Raw genomic sequence first — 17,372 nt, 5'->3', positions numbered from 1 at the left:
CAGAACACAGGTCCCTGAGGCTGGTGGGTGATGAGGGTGGCTGTGCAGGGAGGCTGGAGGTGTTCCACCAGGGCTCCTGGGGGACAGTGTGTGATGACTCCTGGGACCTGAATGATGCTCAGGTGGTGTGCAGGCAGCTCCAGTGTGGGACGGCTCTCAACTCCACCTCTTTTGGTGCAGGAAATGGATCCACCTGGCTAGATGAGGTGGGCTGTGTGGGAAATGAGTTGTCCCTGTGGGACTGTCCCTCTTCACAGTGGGGACAACATGACTGTGGACATGAGAAGGATGTAGGCATTGTGTGCTCAGGTATGGAATGTGGTCATTATTTTAAAAGTTAATTTTAAAAGGAAATGTGTAAAATGTGATTGGTGAAACATCAATATGTAAATAAGATGTTATTGCTTACCGTACTGCAGTGAGTAATAGTATGTCTGAGAGAGTGATTGTTGCTTACATTATAATATTTGTCAACCTCTTTCTTTTTTTGTTAGAATTCAAAGATCTGAGACTGGCTGAAGGTTGCTCTGGGCAGGTGGAGGTTTATTACAATGACACCTGGGGAAACGTGTGTTTCAATCAGATGGACGCAAACACTGTGAGTTTAATATGTCAGCAACTCAACTGTGGGAAGAGTGGAACTGTTTCAAGTGCAGGATCTCGACTGAAAGGAGCTCCAAACTGGCTGGATTCTGTCAAATGTCGCCCACATGACTCCACACTGTGGCAGTGTCCATCCTCTCCCTGGGGACACAACACATGTGGCGATAATGACATCGCCAGTATTACCTGTGAAAGTAAGTTCGCTGAAGTTATGTGTTGCACAAATTTGTAACTTTTATTTTTTTAAAATGTATTTTAATTACTAATGGGTTAAATAAGTATGTTCTCCTTGATCTGTTAGAATTCACATTTATTCATTTAGCAGACCCTTTTCTCCAAAGCGACGTACATCGCATCGAAAATACAATGTGTACATTACATTAGCAGAGAGAGACACATAGATGCAGATGTGTGATTCTTAAGTACAGTTCGTTTGTTTCAACCATATGAACCAAATTTAAACTTCAAATATTAAATTTTATGCAAGGACTTTCAAATCAACACTTTACTGTTAGCTTCAAGCCTGTTAGATTGTAATGTGGACACATTAGCTTCACTGTAAGAATGTACAAATTAAAGTACAAATTAAAGAGGAACTCTTTCTACATTTTCATATGTTACCACTTGATCCAAATGTGTGTTTGTGTATCCATGGATTTGATTTTTTAAATTTTAAATTATTACTTTGAAGATTGCTAACTTGTTTATCCATTGGCGGGCATAATGGTGCAGTGGGCTTGGCCGGGTCCTGCTTTTTAGTGGGTCTGGGGTTCGAGTCCCACTTGGGGTGCCTTGCGACGGACTGGCATCCCGTCCTGGGTGTGTCCCCTCCATCTCCAGCCTTGCACCCTGTGTTGTCGGGTCAGGCTCCGGTTTGCAATGACTCTACTTGGGACAAGCGGTTTCAGCCTGTGTGTGTTTATCCATTAACTATTCATGGTTATAAGGTCTAATTTAAATTTCAACCTATATATCAAAAAAGCTGAAATTTAAATAATGCTGTAGATTTTTGATATCCACTGTAGATTAGAAAAGAATATGATGAAATGTGTTTGTATCAGGAGTAAATTTGAGTGGGACTCAGCTTTACACTCTACAGGCCAACATTGCTGATGTAAAAAGCAGCCAGTCAGCTTAATATATGTTGGATACTATTTGATGTCATACCAGTTTGAGAACAAGGTGACAGACTCTTTATCAACATTGAAATTATTTAACTAAAGTGCCTCCGTGTCTCTTCTTCCAGGCAGTGATGTGAGGCTGGTGAACGGGAACAGTCGCTGTGCTGGGAGAGTGGAGATTCTTCATCAAGGACAGTGGGGAACTGCGTGTAGCCAATACTGGGATATGACTGATGCTGCAGTGGTGTGTAGACAGCTGGGCTGTGGAGATGCTGTAGACGCACCTCTCAATGCTCACTTTGGTCCAGGAACTGGGAACATTTGGAAAGACGACACTCTCTGTGGAGGCACCGAACCAACACTGAAGGACTGTGCGTCACGTAGATGGGGAGAACATAACTGTGGTCATAATGAGGATGCTGGGGCCATCTGCTCAGGTGCACAACTCAGTTTATCATCCTATCTAAGAGGTCTATAAATAGCCCTCGTTGGGTGTTTTCGCTGAGGGCATAAAAAAGAATCTTCTCAACCTGGTTCTGTACTCCTATCCTTGTGTCTGCATTTACCCATCGTTTGTAACAGCATGTAAAACCAACCAACCAAACAAACATGCACTGAGCTGATAAAGAGACTTCAGGGCACATTGTTTCATCCAATCACTTCAGTCCACAAAATAATAAATGATCTACATTTTACACTGACTTCGTGTTTTGACCAGAAGAGGTGAGCAGGCAGGTGTCACACTTTTTTTTACATTGTTTCACTACAATCCCTTGCCATCTGGCATTTTTTTGTTCCAGTCGAGTTAATTTTTCCAAAATATTTTTTTTCAACATTGCCAACAGCATACAGTATTTTGTGAATTTGCGTTACTGGGGTATTAGTTGCGTCACCACCCCTGGGAGCAGTTCTGTAGATGACTTGCAGGGGACCTTACAGCAAACAAACCAGTAGGATTCAACACATCTCTTTTCAACCAAACCATCAGACAATCTTTAAGACAGTGAAGAACATCTATGGACTTGGCGAAATCTCGACCAGTGCTCGTGATCTTCTCTCCTTGCCTCTTTAAGTTCACTCTGTCCAGTGTTCCTTACCTGTTTGTTCATGCCTTTAATTTACCTATTCCTTGTGTGCTTCTTGTCCCTCCTCATTGTCCAGCTCCCTGTCTTCATTGTCCTTCAAATCCCACAGTCAGCACGTCTTCAAGTCTCTGTTTTTAATCGCCATCAAGTTCACTTCTACCCAGCGTCACTGCTTCACTATTGACTTTTGCACCTGTACACAAACTGCATTTCAGTTCACATCACCACTGTCTCTACAAACATGACAAGTATTTTCTCTGTAAAGTGTAAAACTGAACAAAATACTCTATAATAATGATAGCTGATTACTTCTTAACACTCAGGTCATCAAGATGTGCGACTGGTACAGGGTACACACCTGTGTTCTGGGAGAGTGGAGATCCAACATGGAATTACCTGGTACACAGTGTGTGACGCTGACTTTGACCTGCAGGATGCCGAAGTTGTGTGTCGGCAGCTGGGCTGCGGGATCCCTGCGAAGGTGCTGGGAGGGTCTGCCTTTGGGAAGGGGGGATACCAAATGTGGACAGAGGAGATTCAGTGTACAGGGAACGAGTCAAATGTTTACTCCTGTCCGAAATCATCCACAAAGAAACAGAACTGCTCACATGATGACAGCGTGGGACTCGTGTGTTCTGGTAAGATTCGAGTTGCAAGGTATACCATCTACTTTGTTGGACACATAACTATTAAAACAGTATACAGAACCGCTTGTCCTGGGTGTGTCCCCTCCCTCTCCAGCCTTGCACCCTGTGTTGCCAGGTTAGGCTTCAGCTCACCGCGACCCTACTTGGGACAAGTGGTTTCAGATAATGTGTGATTTATAATTGCTGGCTGCCTTAGTCAAAGGTGTCCACTAAGTGATTAATGGAAAAGCTGAAAATAATGATGCGTTGTCTTCACACGCTTTATACAGTCTTCATTGTTGACAATTTCAACAGATAACATTCCAATACATTTTATTACTGATCACCGTTACTAAGGACCACAAGATCTGTACTGTAAACACTGTGGATACAAACTGAATTAATTCAGTCCCACACTACTATTCTGTTTGTGTGGTCTTTACTGCAAAATATCAGCTGACCATGTAAATAAAAGTAGGTTTCACTCTGCAAGAAACACATTTTAAAAACTTTTTTTTTGAAAGAAGATGATTCAAGAAAATCCAAATATAAATGAACTCAACGATTTTTTTTGAAAGTTTTACATTTTCAGCCCCCAACAAAACCTGTATGCTGCCATTTTTTTAAAAATCCTCATTTACAGTGGTCTTTATTTCCATAATATTTTACTGTGTCATTCTTTTCCATACAGGGTACACAAACGGCAGACTGGTGGACGGCCCAGACTCCTGCTCCGGGAGGGTGGAGTTACAGTACCTCACTGAGTGGGGCACAGTGTGTGATGCATCCTGGGATCTGAGAGCAGCCAATGTCCTCTGTCAGCAGCTGGGCTGTGGGAGCGCTGTGGCAGTGCCAGGACAGGCCTGGTTTGGAAAGGGCAGTGGCCCCATCTGGGCTGATGTGTTTGAGTGTCAGGGGAAGGAGACACACCTGTCCCAGTGTGCTGTTTCTTCATGGAACCGAGTTGCATGCTCTCATGGACACGATGCGGGAGTCATCTGTACTGGTGAGGAGTGCTGTGCTCATCACTGTACTGTAGGAGAGGGGTCACAGTCACATGTCTGTATAGAAACAATCTTTTGTACATCAGCTCTGTTTACTATAAAACTCTCTGGAAAAAATATACAAAGCACAGAATGAACTGCTGGTGCTGTAAGATACCCATTATGAGATGCTAATGTTTCTACAGGATCATCTCTCTCCAGCCTCAATGGGACGGTCCGACTGTCTGGAGAAGGTGGCTGTGGGGGTCAGTTGGAGGTTCACTACCAGCACACCTGGAGCAGAGTTCTCCTGGACTCCTGGAGCATCAGGGAGGCCTCTGTGGTCTGCAGACAGCTGGGCTGTGGCTCTGCAGTGAGGATCTACCGCTCCTCCATCTCTGGGACAGGGGACACTGATGTGTGTCTCACAGGGTATCAATGCTCTGGGACTGAGTTTCACTTGGGGAACTGCAGTGCTCCACACACATTCAACTGCAGTTCCAGCTCATATGTGTCCATAGTGTGTTCCAGTGAGTACACATGACTTCTAAATTGAATTCATAATGAATATTGTTTGGATATGGATGGATTACACTAGTTATTAAATGTTATGTATGTTTTACAAATACAAGGTCTCTTCTTTTTGGTAACTTCTCCCAGAGCACAGGTCCCTGAGGCTGGTGGGTGATGAGGGTGGCTGTGCAGGGAGGCTGGAGGTGTTCCACCAGGGCTCCTGGGGAACAGTGTGTGATGACTCCTGGGACCTGAATGATGCTCAGGTGGTGTGCAGGCAGCTCCAGTGTGGGACGGCTCTCCGCTCTACCTCTTTTGGTCCAGGAAATGGATCTATATGGCTGGATGAGGTTGGCTGTGTGGGGAACGAATCATCTCTGTGGGACTGTCCCTCTTCACAGTGGGGGAACCATGACTGCGTTCACAAGGAGGATGTAGGAGTTGTGTGTTCAGGTCAGTTCTTTTCACAACATAAGACCTGGTAAACAGAGAAGATATTCTGGGAGGGAGTGTTCATAATACCTTGCACTAAGATATAACGAAGAAAAATATAATGTAGCAATGGTTCGTGGTCCTACTCTAGTTCTTACAAAAATTTTAATTTTCAAATATGAATTAAATAATGTTAGCAATTTGTTTATCCAGATGGATAATTCAATTCTTCCAGTTTTTGGTGATGTGACATTGTCAAGACTGAGAGTTGACAAGCAGGATGGTGGACCCAAAGCAGGGTCTTTTCTGCGATCAGGAGGGACAAGGCAAATATCATAGTCAGGGACAGGCAAAGGGTCAGGTCGTTTGGGGAACGTTATTTGGGGTCGAGAATCCGGAGACGTAATCAAAAGGGGCAAAGTAGTGGGTCTTTACCGTGGGAGTTGTGGAGCCAGTCAGGGGAGCAGGTAGGGGTGTGACAAAGAACAGAAGCAAGTTCGGAGGACAAGTGAGTGCAAAGGGAAGAGTTGTTTCGATTAAGATTTCCCAGCGGGAAGGCAATGGTTTGGTGCCTTATACTTAACTGTCCTGACTGGCACCTGGTGTCCTCATTTGGTGTGTGGTGGTTCTTACAGATGTCTTGTGCTCTTGCTAATATCAAGTTCTTGTCCATTTCTTGCAGAGTACAAAGATCTGAGACTGGCTGAAGGTTGCTCTGGGCAGGTGGAGGTTTTCTACAATGGCACCTGGGGAAACGTGTGTTTCAATCAAATGGAGACCAATACAGCAAGTGTAATATGTCAGCAACTCGACTGTGGGAAGAGCGGGACTGTTTCTAATACAGAATCTCGACTGAAAGGAGCTCCAAACTGGCTGGATATTGTCAAATGTCGCCCACATGACTCCACACTGTGGCAGTGTCCATCCTCTCCCTGGGGACAGAATAAATGTGATGATGGTGAAGTGGCCCTCATTACCTGTGAACGTAAGATAATTTTGTTACTTTGTTTTCCAGAGCTTGGTTCTGTAGTTTTGCTAATTCCCTAAATTCAAGTATGTATCACTGCAGTGACCTAACCCTTAAACAGGAGACACCTGGCACGGTACATTGACATTAAATCACTTTATATAAATATAAAGACATGGCCTTGTGAACAGAAGCTTACATTTTCATGTCTCAGTTCCCATTACTGCTATAATACCATTGAGGAATTACCTTGAATTGCTCTGGTAAAAACTACCCTCCTGAATGAATGGGTAAATAATTGTAAGAAAGTTAGTTGTTAACAATTGCTTTGGACAATTGTTAACTGTAAATTGCTTCGGATAAAGGTGTGAGCTGAATAAATATTCATCAGTGGACAATTCTGAGAAATCTTACTCAGAGCATGAAAATGAATTATTAAAATTATACATATTAAGGTTCCTGCAATAAATCCATTTGGAGTGTATGCTGCTTGCTTTGCGCACTAGTTTTATGGGATAGGTTTCAGACCACTGTGACTCTGCCGTAGAAAGAAATGCTGTTGAAAGTGTGTGAGTAAATATACATGACAAAGGTATTTTGACTGGAGAACTTTCCAGTATTTATAGAGTCACCCACATAACTCGGTGGGAATTAAATTTCTCCATCTGTCTTCTCTCTCCAGAAAAAAATGTGGCTTTGAAGGGAACGGCAACTCAGTCGTCCCAATATGACTCTTATGGTGCTGCTGGCAATGCTATTGATGGAAACAGAAATACAAAGTATACAGATGGGTCCTGCACTCACACCAATCAGGACTCCAAGCCATGGTGGAGACTGGACCTGCAGGATGTTTTCACTGTGACCTCAGTGACCATCACCAACAGAGGGGACTGCTGCTCAGAGAGAATCGATGGGGCAGAGATTCGTGTTGGAAACTCCCTGAATGACAATGGCAACCAGAATCCCCTGTACACAGTGTTGTTATCCTTACTGGCATGGATTTTGAGACACTTTTTACCATCAAATGTATTTAATCTAATATGTGTAGAACTTTAAATGTATTTCACATTTCAGATGTGCAGTGGTTCCCTCCATCGCAGCAGGACAGTCCAGTTCCTTCCAGTGTAATTGGACAATGGGACGCTATGTCAACGTGGTCCTCCCAAAACCCGGCATCCTGACTCTGTGTGAAGTTGAAGTTAATGGACATGATAGCAGTGGTTGGTATAAACCGGAAAGGTGTTTCTGTCTTATTAGTTATTAAAATCTCAGTATCACAGTTAGAGATGTCTTGACACTAGTCATTCAACAACGTTTACATAAAAAGGTGTTGGTAGAGAGCTACAAAACTGATCATAACTCAGGAGATTATGACTGCTGATGACTTAATTAATGATCTGCAAAGACTGTGTGGAAGTCCAATGTTCATATCTGAAAGAACTGTGGTTTTGTGGTTCTGACGAGGCTTCCCATTTGCTCTAGTTTCAGAATATACTTATTAACATTACATACATATTACATATACATATTAGATTAAAATTAACGACGGGAAACTATGTTCCAGAGTACATTCAGTTCAGACTTGTCCAGTATGTCATTCTTTGTCAGAGTATCTTGCTGCTCTGTGGTCAGTCACAGTCTTTATTTACCCTCTAGGCTACCTGCCCCTGAGACTGCAGGGGGGCAACAGGATGTGCTCAGGGAGGGTGGAGCTGTGGTATGAGGGCTCCTGGGGGACCATCTGTGACGACTTATGGGACATAAATGATGCCCAGGTGGTCTGCAGACAGCTGGGTTGTGGAACAGCACTGAAGGCTCATGGGAATGCTGCCTTTGGGAGAGGAAACGGTCCAATTTGGCTGAATGAGGTGAAGTGCTGGGGCAGTGAGCGCCACCTGTGGGACTGTCCTCACTCTCTTCAGGACCACAGGACCTCCTGCTCTCACAAAGAGGATGCTGGTGTTACCTGTGAAGGTGAGAATTGCTGTGGAGCTTCATTTCTCTCAGTATGGATTTCTGTCGTTTCAACAGTTTAACAAAAAGATCCGTAAAAGATATAATGAGGGAAATTTCAAACAAAAGTATAATTACAAGTTGCTGTGTCTCGGGTTTCATTGTTAATGATTAAATTGGAAGGGGGCGCAGTGGGTTGGACCGAGTCCTGCTCTCCAGTGGGTCTGAGGCCCAAGTCTCGCTTGGGCTGCCTTGTGCCGGACTGGCGTCCTGTCCTGGGTGTGTCCCCTCCCCCTCCAGCTTTACGCCCTGTGTTGCCGGGTTAGGCTCTAGCTCCCCGCGACCCTGTATGGGACAAGCTGTTCAAATGATGTGTGTGATGATGTGTATATATATATATATATATATATATATATATATATATGCATTTATATTGTATTTATAGTGTAATGAAGACCACATGGTGGTTCTGGTCTCTGGTTTGTACAGCATGGTGGCCACGTCGGTAGGACTGGTGTCTCATTACACTAATTTTGTGAGAATTGAAGTGGATTTGATCCCAGCTCTGTCTCCCTGGAGTTGGCATGTTCTCTCAGTGATCGTGAGGGTTTCCTCTGGATACGCTGGTTTCCTCCCACCATGAGGAAGTAGGGAGTTTTGTGTAACGTATTAAAGCAGATTAGATAAAAACATCAGTTAAATCCCACATTTTACATTGCTTTCATTTCAGTTAATTTTTATAGACTGAAAAGCATCTTTTAAAACAATCAATGTACATGTCTTGTGCTGCTCAGCTTTTGGGAGGCAAAAAAAATCCAAATTTGTTTAATCAAAATGTTCATTTTAGACTGATTTTCTTTCAATTTCTCAGGCATATCTTCTGAATTCACATCTACTACAGGTGGAGTAAAATTTTTGTGTAACTATTCTCAGTGTACATTTGGGTGACTTAATCATACCTACTACATGTATAATTATATGTACCCACCAAATAATTTCTTTCAGAAATTCCAGGAACATCCACAACTAAAACCTCAGCAAGACCAGGTATTTTCACTTACTTTTTGTACATGTTGACAGTGGGCAGATGAATTACATACTTTCTGTGCTCTGGATCAGGAATATATTATGCAGCTCTCTCTATGTTACTCCTTCAGATGTTACCAAAGCACCACGCCAAACACCCTTGTCCATCCCTCTTGTGGTGTTCCTGGTGCTGGGGGCTCTGCTCTTCCTACTGCTGGTGCTTCTGGCTGGACAGTTGTACCAGAACAGGGTTCTGAAGAGAGGTACAGAAGGACACTGCTGATTACATGATCTTTCATACACAAGCAGCATAGTTCATTTGGACAGATCTGGCCTTTTAAGGGCTTCTGATAAAATGAAATGATTTTACTGTCTGTGTTTCCACCCCTACAGCCCTGTACCAGGGGGGTCTCACCCCTCTGCATGAGGCCATTTATGAAGAGATAGAGTACAACTTGACCAGAGGAGAGACGTACAGAAACCCCAGAAAAGGTGACAACATCTTATTGTCCTCTTCATATTTGGAAAGAAGGTAGCTAACAGAAATTATACATTATTCACAACTTTTGGCAAAATGTTGTACTTTAACAATGACTCATTCACTATTCAGGTAGGAAGTTACCATGGAATATTACTAAATGTAGTTTTGTCCCATGCAGATACTCTTAAAAAGGACAAAACATACAGTGGCTGTAAGGGCTTAGGAATGTTTGATTTAGGAATTTTTAAAGATTAAAGTCTTGGGGGTTTGTCACAATTAATAAGCTTTTATTGAGAGTGAACAGAATATGAAAAAACTTGAAAAGTGCCTAGAAGTTAAACATTGCAAATCCTCTTGTGATAAGCTATAGGAGGCTGGGAAGAAAAAATACCTTTATTTTCAGTGATTTTAATTTAGTTTTAACTGTAACATAATACAAAGTTAATAAAACATAACAAAATCATAATGCAACCAACCTCACAACCTAATTTTTATTTCTGAAAGACCCTGAAGGCCACTGGAATATCGGGAGGATGGAGAGACATAGAACATGTTCATTTTGTATTCCTTTATCTGAGGCATTTAAAGAACCTCACCTGTGAACAAATGGTGGGACATCCATATTATATAACTCCAGTTGATTATGATTTAATGGTAAAAGTGGCTTTAACCAGTTTTTACCTGCAGAGCTTTAGATAAAAGACACAGCAAAGGACAACGATGTTGGAGCAGTTTTGCTGTTTAGAACTGAGACAATCGAGAAAACTATGAGTAGTACCACATGAACAACATTGTACAAAGTGGTTCTACAGTCAACTTCCTCTTTTATACAGAGTCCTGATTGCAGAGCACATGTCAGGAGTGCAGTAGGAGTGCTCAAGGAAGGGGAACCTCAGGCGTTCTTCACCAGGATTTATAACAGAGACCTTGGAGTTACAAACAAATTGAGTTACAAGCAGACTAACAGACTGAATAGTGCTTGTAAGTTGAGGATCCAGTGTACTTGGGAATCTTTCACTCTTTAGAAATTCAGCTTTTGTCAGTTCACCATTATAAATTTGAATATCTAATGCATATAAAGGGATACTGGTGAAAAGATACCCATACCATAAGGTCATGGTAGTGCATTTACCATATTTAATATGGTAATGCATTTACCATCTCCTGGTGAAGTTTTATGCAGCTATTACTGTGATGAAGATCGGTGCATATGGTGAAGGAAAGAAACTAACTGTGCTTAAGAGCCACACATCTGCAGCTATGTCTCTTTCTGCTAATGCAATGCACAAATTGTATTTTCTATAAGATGTGCATCGCTTTGGAGAAAAGCGTCTGCTAAATGAATGAATGTAAATGTATATTTACAAAAAAACTGCAGAAATTTGCAGAAAACCACAATTTTCCAACGGTTACATGTGCATATTTCAAATGTCTCTAAATGAGATGATACCTTCTGTAGATAAAAATTATTAGTCTGGCAGGTATGAAAAACTGTTAGGCTTCCATTTCTAACCATGTGATGGGAGCTGAAAAACCACACGAGGAGCTCGCAGCTGCAGTGCTGTAAACGGTTCAGATGAGAGACAGCAGCCAATAGGGAGGAAGAGGATGTTGGTGATAAGAGTGTCAGTTAGCGTTCCTGGGTGTGGGCGGTAGCTGCTCGAACCTCACACATCCTGTCTTCTCTCAGTGTGTGAGGCATCAGCAGAGAGAACTTCATGTATCTTCTCTCTGAGGACAGGACTGAGTGTGTGTCTCCTTCACAGGAAGTGTCCTGTCTGAGGATGTGCCCTCTGGGTATGAAGATGTGGAGGACAGTGAGGGAGACCCCCTCTCAGGTAGGGGGCTTGTTTGTTTGTGTGTGTGTGTGTGTGTGTGTGTGTGTGTGTGTGTGTGTGTGCTCTAATTAAACTGGAACCATTACTGATAGTCCAATTGTCTTTTTGTGTATTATTTCAGAATATTTTAATCATAATTAAAAGGCAAACACAATTTTCTTTTTTTATTACTCTCAGGGACAGATGAGAAGAAAGAATACTATGACGATGCTTTTCCTCTGGAGAGGAGTGCTGGTGGGTTTCCGTTGGGGGCTGCAGGTCATTCCAGGGTATCAATAATATCAGTGAATAATCTGTAAACATAATCAGTCATTATCATAAAAGATTCTGCTCTATATTAACAAAGTAAGAATTCAGTCTAGAGTGAATTTTTTGAGAACAGCAGTTAAGAAAAAATGAATGGAAGTGACACTAAAACTGCAATTAGAAATAAGCAGTTTTTCTCTTTCGAGGTTAAAATCTTATTAATTCATGTATTAAAAAGGATTAAATGTATGAATATTTTCATCATTTTGTCGCAGTGGAGATTTGTTCATAACAGATTGAATTGATCCTTCATGTCCTCTTCAGAATGTATGATTTATTAATTACATCAACAAGCTTTCCAAATGAAAAACCAGTTCAGTTAATGTTAATTAATATTTATATTATTTGATAATCATATCATGATAGTTATACGAGTTTTGACAGAACTGAACTTCTTTTAATATAAAAGTATCTCACCACTTTCGAAATGTGTTACATTTAATATCCTTAAAGAACCAAGTGGCTTCTCTGTTCCACGTTCAGGACTGATGGGGACAGAAGACACAGCGGAGGACTATGATGATGCTGTGGCTGTAGAACAGAGTCGATATTTTTCACCAGGTGAGTTTCTCTTTACACACAAGTGATGTGAATTTCTCTCATTACTATCTTCCTATTAAAAAAAGTGTGCTTTTAAGAGAAATTTTTTTTTTTTAACTTTTTCACAAGTACATTTGAAAAGAAAGCAAATAATTTTACTTTTCTACATTTCTATCACACTCTTTTAAGTTTTTCATTTACTGTTTTAACTTTTTAAAACCATTTGTCTTTTATAGCACAAATCCAGTACTGTAGGATTTTCTCCTAACTGTCAGCTCTCCTCTGTGGATTTCAGTTTAGTTTATTCTTGACCAGCCAGTTTATTCCCTACTTTGGTCCCACCTTCACTGACAACCCAGTTCACTCAAGTTCAGAAGTGGTGGTAGAAGCTGCTAAAAAAAATCTTATTTAAAAAGTTAAAAATGGGGTGACATGTTGGTGCAGCGGGTATCACTGCCACCTCACATCGCTGGGTGTTCAGGCGTAGATTCTCATCTGACTCAGTCTGTGTGGAGTTTCAATGTTCTCCTCATGTCTGAGTAGGTTTCCTCTGGGTTCTCCAGGTTCCTCCCACAGTCCAAAGACATGCTGTTCAGGTGGATTATTGACTGCTAAAAAGTGACCCATAGTGTGTGTGAGTGACTGAGAGAAAGTGTGTTTCACTGCTGTGTGGATGAGTGACTCATTGGAAGTAGTGTATCTAGCAGTGTAAGTGACCTTGGTGAATAAGGTGTGGGCAAAACACTACGTACTACATGGTGTTCGTTGGAAGTCTCTTTTGGGGAAAAGCATCTGCTGAATGAGTAAATGTAAATGCTTTCCTTCTCTTATGGGAGAATTTTATGAGCTTCTTTAAAATTCTTCCTGAATTATTTGGGTCGCTTTATTTTAATAATTTGACTTAAGCATCTGGACTGTGGGAACAGAAATGGCTCTTTATATGTTACTAGTATTAACTTTGGTACTTAAAATGTTTGTATCTGGTACTTTTTACTTTAAATTTTTCAACAAGTACTTTTTAATTCAGTAATTATTTTTGAAAAATTTCAAATCACAGTCTATTCACTTGAGCAGTACCTCTGATGTGTACAAGGATGTGTGTCACCCGGTTCTCCTACTGTGTCCCTGCAGGAGAGAAAGCGTTGACCACTCTGCCCCCTGGTGAGGGACCCCCTGGTGAGGGACCCCCTGATCCTGACCACACTGACTATGATGATGTGGGAGACGGAGGATCGTCTGCAGTTCTGGAATCTCTCTGTGACTGACAGCCCAGTCTGAGTCTCAAGGTCCTTCTGCCCAAAGCTTCAAACCAACAGGCTCATTAAGATCTGATGCTTCTAAAGTAGCTGCTAACACAGTAACTTTAGATGCTTAATTTTTATTTTCATCAACAATTAAGTTTTCATAAACTATTGTAATAATACACTTGCAAATGTAAATTTCTTTTTACTCTCTTGTGCTTTTTTTAGTTAGTGTGAAAGTATACAGGTGGTCTCTGATTTACAATGGTTTGACTTTACAATGGTAAGCTGGCGACAGATATTCAGTAGAAACCGTACTTCGAATTATAAATTTTGATTGTTTTTTAATTTTTTTGCCAGGCAAGCGATATGCAGTACAATACTCTCTTGTGATGTTGGGTAGCAACAGCGATCTGCATCTCCCAGTGTGCCACGTGGTCACTGGTGTAGAGTAAGAGTTGTATACAGACACAGATGGAGAGGTTTTCCAAAAAAAGTTGAATAAACCCCCCCACCCCCGGATCTATGTCGTGTTTTGTGTTTCCATAACATCTCAGAAACACACATCTGTGTCTCCTCCTGCTGGTGAAGACGGAAAGGAAGACAATTACTATTGAGGAGTAAATCAAGATAGTTGCCCAGCATGAAGGTGGCAAGCCCGTAATGGCCATCGCACATATACTAGGCTGTGATGTTCGGGAGGTTAGGTGTATTAAATGCTTTTTCGACTTATGATGGTTTCGCAGAACGTAACCCCATCGTAAATCGGGGGACTACCTGTATATTGAAACTAAAGCCATAGTGGACCAGTTCTGAGTCTGTTCATTCTTTTAGTGCCTCATACACATTTGAAGGTATTGTCTAAGAATGTAATGATTGTGATTTAAAATTAGACATGCCAAAAGATTTTCACAGCAAAAATTTTGTAGTAGGGGTAATTAATATAGTCAAGCTTATACTATACACACACACATCTGAAAGCGCTTGTCCTGTACGGGGTCACGGGAGCTGGTGCCTAACCTGGCAACACAGGACAAAGGGCACAGTCCGTCACAATGCACCCTAAGCAGTACTTGAACCCCAGACCCACCAGAGAGCAGGACCCAGTCCAACCTACTGCACCATCACACCCCCCTTCCTACCCTTTATCATTGATGAAATTTATCCAGTGCTCATTAAATATGAAACTGTGATTTTTGTGCAGATTTAATAAGATGTAAAAGGCTGTTAAATTTACCGAGTGCTAAGACATTTGAACAATTAACAGCATAGGCCACAAATGTGAATTCTTAACATTCATGTAGAAATTCCCAATACACTGCTACTGTGTGTTATGAACACTGAAATGATCTTTTTTTTTTTGAGGTTGCAAATGTTGCCCATTTTATAAATGTATTTTACTCACATTTTGTACACGGTTTATTATCTAAAATTTCTGAGCAATAAGGACCTGCGTGTTTGCTTTGTGCTGTTAGATGGTAAAAAAATGTACACAGAAGGTATAGGAACACAATGGAGGTTAAAGTGGCTTTTACTCTGTGGGCTCCTGCAGTTTTACCATGTTTATTACTCCTGTCTGGTGTTCTCGATATCAGTGCCAAAAAATGGCTGCAAGATGTTGCATTGAATGGCAGTTTTCACTGGATAGTGGTTTGTGAAGAGAATGTATCCTTATTTTCACTCCTTTTGCATTTATTTTAGCGCAGACAAAGTTAATAAAAATGTAAACACAAAAAGTCTGAGGGGGTGTTTTTATTTTCTGCAATCAATAAAAATAAAAGAAAGTATTACACCATGATCTAGAGGCATCACATCAGGGGTTGTTTTCTTTCATATGCCCTGTTTTTGGGATCGGCTACAGAAAATGTGACCCTGATTTGTACAAGTGGTTTTTGATAATAGATGCGTGGAAATGTTGCAGAACATTGCTCTTCATTATGGCTTAATCTAAAGTTTGTACTGAACTTAAAAAGTGGAACCTTAGGACATGGGATTAGAAGGTAGCAAGAGATGGAGGATTTACGTGTTCTTGCTGAGATGTAGGTAGATGGGGTCAGATACTGTAGATTCTGGGTCTTTGACCATCTTGTAGCTCTAACCTGAACTTGGAAGTACAAGAAGACAGTGAAGAGAAACAAGAAGAACAGGGAACACACTTTTACAGGTGAAAAACAACTTGTGCTGCAGCATTTAATGTATAAACTTGAATCTTTGATCCCCACTGCGAAGATTTCTACGCCAATGCGGCTGCTGGACAAGGGGCTACAACCAACTGTGAAGCCCCAGATTCAGGAAGAACAATGTGAGTTTCATTCTAGCTGTGGAGAATTGCATAAATATCTAAAAGCATGTTTTTTTATAATCACTTGTTTGAGAAATACAGCAACAGTTACACAATGGACAAATCTTCACACAGCTACTCCAGTAGTTTTTTCTAACGTGTCCATTGAATATAAACAAACTTTTTTTTTTTTCCATTTCACTGAGTTGTATATCACTTTGGACCAAAGTTTGGTGAAAAGTGTCTTCGAAATGAATTAATAAAGGCCTAAGTGTAAACATGTTCAGGTGCTTAAGTGCTGCTAATTTTCAAAAAAACAATGTAGTTTTGTTAGTTATGGGTTCATGCCACATATCTCACTATGAGATCATAGTTGCAAATGAAAAATAATAATGCTACAACTATAAATAACTTTCTTTCCACCAAATGTGCAACGGGAGCTCAGAAACCACACGAGGGGCACACACCTGCGGCGCTGCAAAGGCGTCAGGATGAGGACAGATAAACACGCTAATGTGACACGGAGCAAGAGGATGTTCATGATAAGGTGCCACACAAAAGGCTGAACGGAGCTCCGTCACAGAGCTGGTCTGTGCTGTAATGTGTGCTGAGTTCTTCACCGATTCGCAGCTCGTCTGGAGTCACAGCAAAGGGTATTAAGCAGCGACAGGCAGCACAAGTGATACATGAGCGACACGGAGTTTAATATTGTAGGTCGCCTTGGAAAAAAGCATCGGCAAAATTATTAAATATAAAATATTATATATAAAACTCATCTCTCCTACTGAGTCAAACAAAAACACGTTTTTGATGAAATTAATAGCGGGCTACTGTGTGCAAAAAAAAAAAAAAAGTAGAAATAATGAAATACATTTCTTTATTTTAAAATTAGTTAAGGCAAAAAATTAACTTCATGTACATGAATGGTAATTAGTAATTATTATGTGTTATTTTGTGTTAAAAAGACCAAAAATTAATTTTTGTGGTATAAAACAGTAAACAAGTGTAGACCAGTATATGTACTTCCACTCACTACAGTAAAAATTTCCTGCTGTATAAATGGATGAATTATTCCAAGTCAGTTATTATGCTGAATAAACTTTTTTAAAATTTTAAAATGAAGTATAAGAGAAATGCTGTTGAAGGGCCTCTCCAGGTAGTCAGTTACTGTACAGCTCAGTTCTGCCACCTATTGCAGGTAAATATCAACACCAGAAACACATTTAAACACAGCTGTTGAAAAGAAAGACACAATTCGCTGCAAACCACAGTTACTGTGACATGTTGCTGTTTCCAGCCTGGAGTCTGCATTTCTTTGTATCCATTTTCACAATCTGCTATTTAGTCATTCTGGAAGGTTTTTGCCATGTAATTAC

General features: G+C 41.0%; 1 protein-coding gene across 1 annotated transcript; it reads left to right on the top strand.

The window, feature by feature from the left end:
- Positions 1-504: 504 nt before the first annotated feature.
- On the top strand, positions 505-13,739 carry LOC114910498 (deleted in malignant brain tumors 1 protein-like). Its single transcript, XM_029251877.1, has 19 exons — positions 505-797; positions 1,850-2,161; positions 3,133-3,447; positions 4,127-4,441; positions 4,625-4,948; positions 5,079-5,384; positions 6,046-6,348; positions 7,013-7,298; positions 7,405-7,550; positions 7,987-8,336; positions 8,773-8,788; positions 9,155-9,184; positions 9,289-9,330; positions 9,441-9,572; positions 9,703-9,801; positions 11,557-11,586; positions 11,806-11,862; positions 12,418-12,495; positions 13,606-13,739. The coding sequence occupies exons 1-19, from the start codon at positions 584-586 to the stop codon at positions 13,737-13,739; spliced, it is 3,489 nt and encodes a 1,162-aa protein (XP_029107710.1). The 5' UTR covers positions 505-583.
- Positions 13,740-17,372: the final 3,633 nt, after the last annotated feature.

Source organism: Scleropages formosus, chromosome 5, assembly GCF_900964775.1.
Source record: "Scleropages formosus chromosome 5, fSclFor1.1, whole genome shotgun sequence".
Taxonomy (NCBI): Eukaryota; Metazoa; Chordata; class Actinopteri; order Osteoglossiformes; family Osteoglossidae; genus Scleropages; species Scleropages formosus.
This window is presented reverse-complemented; position numbering and strand designations above follow the sequence as displayed.